Source organism: Austrofundulus limnaeus, unplaced genomic scaffold (assembly GCF_001266775.1).
Source record: "Austrofundulus limnaeus strain Quisiro unplaced genomic scaffold, Austrofundulus_limnaeus-1.0 Scaffold522, whole genome shotgun sequence".
Lineage (NCBI taxonomy): Eukaryota > Metazoa > Chordata > Actinopteri > Cyprinodontiformes > Rivulidae > Austrofundulus > Austrofundulus limnaeus.
This window is the reverse complement of record NW_013952924.1, coordinates 251002-261045: the sequence shown is the minus strand read 5'-3', so window position 1 is coordinate 261045 and position 10044 is coordinate 251002. Positions and strand designations below refer to the sequence as shown.

The 10044-nt window shown below is 35.5% G+C and overlaps 1 protein-coding gene across 1 annotated transcript in view; it reads left to right on the top strand.

Annotated features, from left to right (window-relative positions):
• rin1b (Ras and Rab interactor 1b) overlaps window positions 1-10044 on the top strand; it is a 51944-nt gene that overhangs the window by 19987 nt on the left and 21913 nt on the right. The window contains exons 2-5 of the mRNA XM_014026069.1: window positions 2621-2764; window positions 5150-5264; window positions 5638-5710; window positions 7315-7406. Of these exons, the coding sequence (XP_013881523.1) occupies window positions 2621-2764; window positions 5150-5264; window positions 5638-5710; window positions 7315-7406 (424 nt within the window). The remainder of the gene's footprint in view (window positions 1-2620; window positions 2765-5149; window positions 5265-5637; window positions 5711-7314; window positions 7407-10044) is intronic.

The following is a 10044-nucleotide window of genomic DNA, read 5'->3' as shown; positions in this document are numbered from 1 at the left end:
GTGTGTGTGTGTGTGTGTGTGTGTGTGTGTGTGTGTGTGTGTGTGTGCGAGCTCATCCATCTCCCAACTTGTCGGAGGACGGGTGTTTCACTGAGTGGGAATGCCTGCTAGGATGTGTAGGCCCAAGTCGCCATGGCAACCATCTGCTGCTACGCTCGCAAGAGTTTGTTGGCAGCCCACACATCGTGACATCCAGCAGCAAGCCAATCTTAGACGGAGAGAAAGTGAAGCTGTGACCGAATGTGAACGTTAAAGAGCCAAAAATACGCAAAAAAAAAAAAACTAAACTAAAAAATAAAAAAACGGCAAACGGTTCAAAGCCGATTTATCGTTGTTTTAGTTGCACAAAAACACACACACTAACACACACACACTTCATTTGTCCGGAGAGTTGCACGCTCCTGTAAATCCTTCATGGCATTTGTTGTTGTGGTGAAGACAGACACGGTAGGAGAGGTGTGCAGCACTCGGCACACAGAACAACACTTTGGCAGACTGCAGATTGAACAGAAGGTTGTGAAGCTGCATTAAATATTTTTGCAGTTCTGAGGCAAGTTTCAGCCAGAGATGAGTTACTGAAAGACACTTTTAGACAGAAGGTAAAAAGTTAGTGGCTCGGTTGGGAACCTGTCATTCTAATGTTAAATTAAAAGGCCTGTGACATGAAATTTTTAAAATAAGTATAAATGCATTATTGGAAAGACAACGTTAATAATATTTTTCAAAAGTAATTTCCTGCTGCTGTGATGAACAGTTGTTGAGATATTTGAATGTGAAGTAACAGGAAGTGATGTCACAAGGGATTATCTGCTTGTGAACAGAGCATTGATAAAATGGCTAATAACACAGACTGAAGAGAAGATTTTGATGTTTCTTTAGATTATTTTGAGTCATTATCAGAGAGATGAAGAGACAGAGTTCAAATAAAATCATTTCAGTTAACAAAGACCACAGAGTTTTCTTACTTAGAGTTCCCCTTTGATGTCACTTCCTGTTTCACTTTGGCTGAGCCAAGTTTAAGAGACAATATGCCAGTTATGCGACAAAAAGCGTAAAATCACATGTATTATGCAAGGTTTCTTTAATTTTTTTCTTTTACTTTTTTGTATTCGACAGATAGGTATGTCCCAGGCACTTTAAAAGTGTCCGTACATACAAGTGATTATGATTTATGTTTGACACAAAATATATTTTATTTACTGTTTTACATGTCCACTTTTACTTTACACAGACCTAAAGCTGCTCAGGCCAACTACCCTTTAACATTAAAGGGATAGTCCGGACAACTTAAAAGTAATGTCCTGACTAATGTTTATCTATAGTTTGTAACTTACCGGCCGTGACATCAGGAGAATTAGAAGGAGGCAAAAGTCTTCCTCCAGGCTAAGCTAGCAGCTAACCAAACTAGATCCTGTAGTTACAAATTCCTGAAGGAGCCAGGGACACCGATCATGTTAGATTATAAACACAGAGTTTGCCTTGGAAATGCTTTTGGAACGGAACAAATTTGATCGAATATGTTGTACGACTGACTAAATGTGAAGTAAATAATACTGTACAGAAATACTAATAAAAGTAAAAATATGAGTTTTACTCACTGTTGAGTTGTGAGTAGCTGTCATCTTCAATTCTGAACTCTTCCACTTTCCAACAGGAAATTCCCACTGGCATTCTTATATAAATTTATGACTTCTTACTGGGAAATCCCCACTTCCCAGTATGACTACCACATCAAAAGTAGCCAGAGAAAATACAGCAAAATGGAAACTTTACACATCAAATTTCACCGGCTACTCTTAAACCCTGTGCCGTCATTTCACATGTAAAATATTCTACATGCATTGTGGGAGATGTAGTTTATGGGTCAATGCTGGCTTTAAAGCAGCATACACTTATTTCATGACATTTATACATCTTTGAAGCTCTCACAAGCCACAGAAAATGCAATGGAGGGCCACCTTTAGCCTGCAGGCCTTGAGGTTGACACGTGCTTCAAACTGATTCATTTTAAATGTTCTTTTAAGATCACAGATGATGTTTTTCAAAAACTAAATCTGCTTTTTGAGCTTGTTTTGGTACCATTTTTGTTGCCACAGTTGAAAGTATATACTGTGTATAAGCAGAAGTCCCAACTAACTGCTGGATCATAGGTAGTGGGTACAAGTAGGACCTAAAAAATCTAAATTTTTAAATATTTGGTTCCTCTTTGTGTGTATAGATCAGATAAGAAGGATAAAATTCTAAATGAACTGAAAGATGTTAAATGACGTGAATCAAAATCATGTTAAAATCATGTTGAATATAAAGTTGTCACAAGTTACAAAATTATATTTTTACAAATTAAAACTGAAAATTGTACTCTCTGTTATAGACCCCTTTCTCTACTGTGTTTTGATGCACCAGCATTTCACCTCTTCCAGAGTGCAGTCGTTTTTGTCTCAGTGTGGGTTTGATTTTACTGATTCACATCTGACTCCTACCCACAATGCTGTGCATGCAGAAAACTACCAAATGGCCTATTGTATTTGAAGGTTAAAAAGCAGCTCCTATTAGTATAAAAAATGTCATAAATAGTTGTAGAGTTCTATCTAATGTTTTAGTTTGCCTGTCTGTCTTACAGATGCAGGAGGTGGGCAGCACCCAGAGCAGTTCTCAGCGGGTCTTCAGTGTCCTGGATCGTCTGCTGCTCACACATCCCGTATGGCTGCAGCTGTCACTCAACCAAGACTCCGCCCTCTACATCCTGCTCAGAGAGCCTGTGGGAGTAAGAACCTGCCAGCCACATTATATTTCTCAGCTGAAACTTAACATCCTCAGGAGCAGCTTCCAGGATAAAGTTATACTGTAACTCTGAGATGAGCTACCTGCAGATTTGTTAGCCACTTCTGAATTGTGTCAAGCTTCGACATGCTTCAGCCTGCTTTGATCAGTGGTGGGCAATGCTAATGCTAATCCAAAAATTAGCTCCGCAATTTCTAAAGCGCTTATGAAAATATTTAGGTCTGCAACTTCATAAGCACTAATGCCATAGAAATATTAAGACAAGCTAATTTTAAAGCACAAGTTCAATTTGACACTCACTGGGTGGCAATAATTCATGTACAATATATGCACAATACTGCCAACTAGTGGTGTATGAACTCTATTACAGCTTAATCCTACAACTGCCGATTGCTGGGGATGTGATTTCCTGAAACAGACCTTTAGCTCCTGGTGTAAAAATTAAAAAGTTGTTGAGGATTGCTAGTTCGGCTGCTTCTTTGTCTTTTTCTTTTGTTTGTTGTAGATTTTTCATTAAAGAAGCATCAAAGTAATTTAAAAACTGTTTATTGGAAAACTGAAGAGATGCATTCTGGGTACATGAGGATTTGATTTATGACGGGAAACGAAAGCACAGCTTACAGGAAACTATCTTCACTTCAAAATAAGAGCTTGGATTTTAAAGTTTTCCATGTAGTTGCTCCAGTTGACCACTAGATGTCTGTCTTCATCAGCATAACATCTTTAAATCATTTCTGAGTCTCTAATCCCGTTGGCCGATTGCGTCACCAATTACGTCAAGTATTGAGCTTCAGAGTTTAAACATTATTTTATTTTTTTAAAAAGGAGCTCCGATTGTAAAGTAAAATAAATCAATTCATGCAAATTTTAGTATTGATTACAAACGTTAACTGTTTTTGCTGAGATAGGGAGTTCCAAACATTGCTTTCCTGCTACATAAGCAGACACAAAGCATTGTGGGAAATGAGAACCGTGACCGAAAGCAACAGTCAACAAGGATGTATACCTTTCCAATAAGTGTGTTTATCTGGGAGGGGTGTTGTTGGATAGATATGTGTTGTGATTCATTGACAGCCATACCTTCCACTGTTCAAGATAATGATGACTGGTAGATAATTAGTTATTAGCTGTACTGCATTTCAATTTTAGAAAGCGCAAGTCCGCTTACGAATTATAAAATTTAGTAAGACCGCTAAAGCGCAAACGTAATTTTTAGGTCAGTAATTAGCGGATATGTGCTTTAGCGGGCCGGTGCCCACCACTGGCTTTGACTGATTTTTAAGTCTCCCAATGAATCTAATCGTGAATCTAATTCTAATCATTAGGGAGGTGGGCACAGCTGTCCAGAAAGTTAGCTTCAATGACAAGAATCTTAGTTCCGCTAATGCTAAACCACTGAACGGATAGAAAATTATCAGAAACTCATGCTAAACACTAAGACAACTATCTCTCAGTGTGTGTTAAGACAGGTGGGACTGATGCTACAGGTTTAATTTAAAGGTAGATGAGCTTATTTGACAGGCCGAACTGTTTTCACTTTCCATACCAATAAAAACATGAACACTTCCTAAGTGAAGGGAACACAATAGAAAACTGCTGTTACACAGTTCTATATTCATCTTCCCACCACTGCGTTGACCAATCATGTATCGTCACATGACACGCAATTAGCAGTTAGCTTCCCTTCAGCTAACTACTGTTGTGTCGACCAATCGTGTCTCTTTGATTCTTTTAAATTTTTAGTAAGCTTTATTGAGCTGAAAGTTTTACCAAAACAGCCAGATAAAATTGCGTATTTAGGTTTTCAAAGTTAGCAAAAACTCCAAAGTGCTAATAAATTATTTTTTTGTTATTTTTCTACCTGGCTTACTAAGATGCATCAGGACATTTTGAGCTAAAGCACTAATGAAAAATTACTTCTGCAACCAAACTGTGCCCACCACTGGAGATCAGCATAAAAGGGTTAGGTACAAAAGCAAAAAGTACTTTTTAAGTGCATTCCTGTACCTTAAATACTAGTAGCATAAATGCGTGTTTTTGAGTATAAATTGACTTTAGCATTTATTAAAGCAGAACTGCAATGAAAAATATTTTTATATTAACATGTAGTGTTTCAATATTTATATGTTTAGTATGTTCTACTGTGAGTAAAATGTGGGTTTATTAGAATTAAAATCATTATATTTTGTTTTTAATTTAAATTTCACACAACACCCCAGCTTTTTCAGGATTAAAATTAGATTATAAAAAGTGAATGGAATAATCAAACTGCAGTGTTATTTATTCTTTTATTTATCATATGCATATATATATTAAACATGAAAAGAACACTCATTTAACACAATTTTATTCTTGTTTGTTCGCTCAGACTTTTTTAGTGCGCAAATGCAGTTCCAGCCAGAGGAAGGTGCTGTGTTTGAGGGTGGCAGCGGATCGAAGTGCTTCCTCTGTGAAAGAGTGCTTCATCAGTGAGGAAGACTCCAGTAAGTTTAAAACAAGCTTCTACATTAACGTGTTGTCCACGTGCCATTAAACCATTAAACCCGTGATCACATCAGTGGTTTGAGATCTGTCTTTGGTAAATTTTAATGAGGCTATTCAGTAAATAAATTCAAACTGAGTTGTGTATTTGGAGAAAAATAAGTTGGTTATCATGAGTATGCAACATTATACTGTATTACTTCAAATAGTTCAGTTATCAGATTTTATTAACTTAATTGCTTGTATCTTTGTGTTTACATGGAAACTTATTCTTATTCTGTTAGTGCAGGATGGATCCTCTATATTAGGTTTGACAGTTGAGGACTCTCACGGCGCCCAWACCTGTCAGTCAATCTCTATTTGTTTTCTCACCAGCCTTCGCCCTGGAGAGCTCAGCTCTCAGCTTTCCTGACTTGTGTCGTTTGGTGGCCTTCTACTGCATCAGCAGGTAATGTGCTATAATAAAACACACACAGGTGGGATAAAAGTATGTGGACAATACTGTTCATTATGTATTTGGTTTGGTATTTTTATGCTGAGAGATCCAAATTTGGGTGTAAAGAATGGTGGCCTTAAGGAAAAGTACTTTGTGTTTAAATGCGTTAACTCACTGAATACACAGAGTTTTTACGGATTAGCTCAAAATCAGGTTTGTTATGTAAAACAATAATGTTTAAAACAATAATGTGTTTGGAGAGTTTGCAGTGGTTCCACTGAGATTTTGTTATTAATTAGTATCTTACCTGCCTAAGAGCATTATTTAGAATATAAGGAAGAAGTTTCTCTTAGGAGGACACAAGTTAAAGCTAGTCTGAGAAACAACAAAACACAAGCTAAATGCTAAAAGTACGAAAGGCTATTTAGAAGTTAAAAGTAGCAAAATTCCAACTAAAAGTAGGAAAATGCTAAGCTAAAAGTATCAAAACGCTAGCTAAACATAGCAAAATGCTGTCCAAAAACTAAAAAAGAAAAAGAGCAGCTAATAATAGAAAAAAACAAGCCAAAAAATTAGATTAGCCAAACGTATATAAAAAACTAGCCAGAAGTTGCAAAGCATTATCTTAAACTAGCAATAGGCTAGTTCAACATAGCTACATTCTAGCTAATGTAAGAAAGGCAAACCACTAGCTAAAAGTGTAATAAATACTAGCCAAAAGTCAAGAAAGTAAAATGTTAATCCAAAGTAGTGAAACCCCTGGCAAAAGGTTTTAATGCAACAAGCTCAAAGTAGTAAAATGCTAGCTAAATTAGTGCTAAGTAATGCTGAGTCAGCATTTAGACATTTGCAGCTGATGGGACATTTGTCTTGCAAAGCAGAACAACAGAAGTAATGTGGTTTAAAAAATCATTGCAGGACAACCAATGTTATTTTATGAGCTCATCTCGCCTTAATAAATATTTCTACCTCGTATCTTAAACTAATAATGCACTGAGTGATTTCTACTGCAGGTAAGATAATGATGACTGACAGCAACTCCACAGAACAACACTTAAAAATGTATAGGAAAAAMTGTTTTACCCTGAGTTTAATATTACCTTTTTAGACCCAGGATCTAAACGGACTGAACTTATATAGCGTTTTATCAAATCCCGTCAGACTCCAAAGAGCTTTACACTTCAGACATTCACCCGTTCACACACTCACACACTGCATGAGATCTACATTTATGTCAGGTGTGAAACCATAAAAGCACAAAACCTTAGCTAAAATCTTTGCATCTATGGACTTTAAATGTTTACTTATACATATATTTTATGTCCATGTATTGTGGTGTTTAAATTATTTAATTCAGTCAAAACCACTCTAAAAATGAAATGTTGGATTTACTTAACCATGTTATGTGACCTGGTTCCACTTAACTGAGTTGAGTAAATTCAAAGCAACATACTCATGTTCTTTGGTCACAAAACTGGWATGTTGCTTTGAATTTACTCAACTCAGTTAAGTGGAACCAGGTAACATAACATGGTTAAGTAAATCCAACATTACATTTTTTACAGTTTGGTTAAACAAACACTAATGGGTTTGTGTTCTTTTTAAAACGTTTTCAGGGATGTGTTACCGTTTCCTCTTCAGCTACCAGAGGCTATTGCAGGAGCTACTACCCACAGGCAGCTGGAGGCCATCTCACACATGGGACAAGGTAAATCATCAGTAAATCATAAAAGATTATCCCAGATTGTAAATCTTATGTCAGATTAGGATGGGCATTTTAATAAAAAAGCTCTCTTTGCATTTCTTTTGCAATGAGTTCAAATTTACTCCTGCAGCTGAAAGATCCACTAATGAAACCAAAGCTGCTAATTCTGCTAGCTGTGGATTGTTATACTCCTTTATTTTGGAGATGCACTTATTCTGACATCAAAGCTGAACTCACTTGTGACCATAACTTCTTCTTTGTAATCCTTACAAACTAAACTACGAAAACGTAAACAAATTTTGGGACACTCCAATTTGTTTTTCTCTTCTTTTTGTAGGGGGTAGGTGTAAAATGGACAAAAAGACCATTGTGATGGTTGTATTTCTTTTACTTTTTATGTGATCTAAATCACACTATTCCCCCCACATTCACTACAACAAAAGAAATTTCTAAAAATTAGTGTTTCCGTAGTGAGAAAGGCAGCTAATGAGTGAAGTAGTGACTGCCAGTTTGCTTCTATTTTAACACAGTAACATGTGTTGTTGTACTGCAGTAGCAAAGAGCGAGTGTGACTTTGTAATGGCTAAACGTGATTACCAGACACTGGATTATTCTGGTTCTTCAGCATGCAACAGGCAAACAGTTGGTGTTGATTTAATTTTTTTCATTTTCATCTTTGTTTATTAAGCAAATGAAGTGAAGTGTTTCTCTCTTTATGTATGGTTTGTGTCGTAAACGTAGATTGTTGAAATGCTGGATTATTTTTTTAAGCTTCAGAAGTTCAGAGGTAAAACTGGTAATTCTCTCCAAAAGACTTAAATAAAATTAATCCATGCTCTTTCACAAAAACCTTTCCGCGAAATGGTGGTGTTTTTGTTCCTTTTGGCTTGTAATAAATCACAGACGTCATGCATCCCGCAGACGTAAATTTTCAGAAATAAAGCGAGTATCAAGGAACCGAAGGAGCCGCGGAGCAGAACTCAGCTGTGTTGACGTGGAGCACAAAATAAATGCATAACGGAGGTCTCGTTTTATTTTGAAAACATGGATTAGCTCAGTTTAGCCATTCTCTTTGTGGTTAACTGATTACTGTGCCTCATCAGCTTGATAATAAATCTGTTGTTTAATTCTATGACTGGGTCACACATATAAGGTACTTGAAAAAAATAACTAATTAAATGTTAAAATACCGTAACAGAGAATCACTTTGGTAAAAGTTAATTTCAATGATAAGAACAGTATTTAAGTAAAAGTCATAAAATTTCTCATAATAATCAGGAAAGTAAAAGTACTTTCATACTCACTAAGAAATGAAGTGTTGAATTTATTTAACCAAACTGGTTCCACTAAAGAAATTATATAAATTACTTTACATTTACTCAGCTTGGTTTAGTGGAACCAGTTGATATAACTTGGTTAAGTAAATTCCACACTTTATATTTTTAGCGTGCATAAACAACTCCTTTCATGATGAGTTCTGGTCATACATAAATTTGTAGTGCATAACTGGAGTTAAATTTTAAAGTAAATACATAAAAGGATCATTTTTCTGTTTTGAATGTAACAAAATAAAAGTAAAAGTTACGATTTAAAAGATGGGAAATATTGCAAATCCTCACTAAAACACTTAAGTACTATAACAAAGTAAATGTACTTAGTTACTACACTCCTCTGGTCATCACCTCATCACATTATTGAGTCACGACTGTGTAATTATAATGGGTTGCTGTATAAAGGTTATGAACAGATATTGTTCTGCCTGCTAAAAATAGTTCTTTGAACAACCTTGTAGAGGACTAAAAATGGAAATGAAACTGAAGTGGGAGGATTATAGATGCTCTGGTTAGTCAAGTCAGAATATCTACCAGTGTTATAAAAACACGTTTGTTGAGAAGAATTCATCACCACCACAAATGTTACCCTTAAATAAAAGATTAATCATAAGAAACTAAAATCACTAAAAGGATTCAGTGATAGTTATGTATTGGTTATCTGTAAGGCAATATCTCCGTGCAGTGTACTACCATAAAGATAACTAAACACAGACTACAAAACTGAAGATTTTGTCATATTTATCATCTTTAAGAACTTTTATTAGTTGTGAAATGAAATAACTGCAACAACCTCAGTTTGTGAAAACTAACTTATTAGCCATTAGCTTGTTAAACGGGCAATACTATGTTTCTCAGGTATACATTTAAATACTGTACCATAATAAAGTATCTATGTCACCTTTATCTATTATGTTTTTATGTTTAAATAGAAAATAAACTTATTAGCCATTAGCTTGTTAAACGGGCAATACTATGTTTCTCAGGTATACATTTAAATACTGTACCATAATAAAGTAGCTATGTCACCTTTATCTATTATGTTTTTATGTTTAAATAGAAAATAAACTTATCTTCTCATCACTTCCTCTTTTAAACACCTTGAAACTGGCCTCTGTCTCTTTAAGAACCACGTTCCGCTTCTGTCCCATAATAAAGTATCTATGTCACCTTTATCTATTATGTTTTTATGTTTAAATAGAAAATAAACTTATCTTCTCATCACTTCCTCTTTTAAACGCCTTGAAACTGGCCTCTGTCTCTTTAAGAACCACGTTCCGCTTCTGTCCCATAATAAAGTATCTATGTCA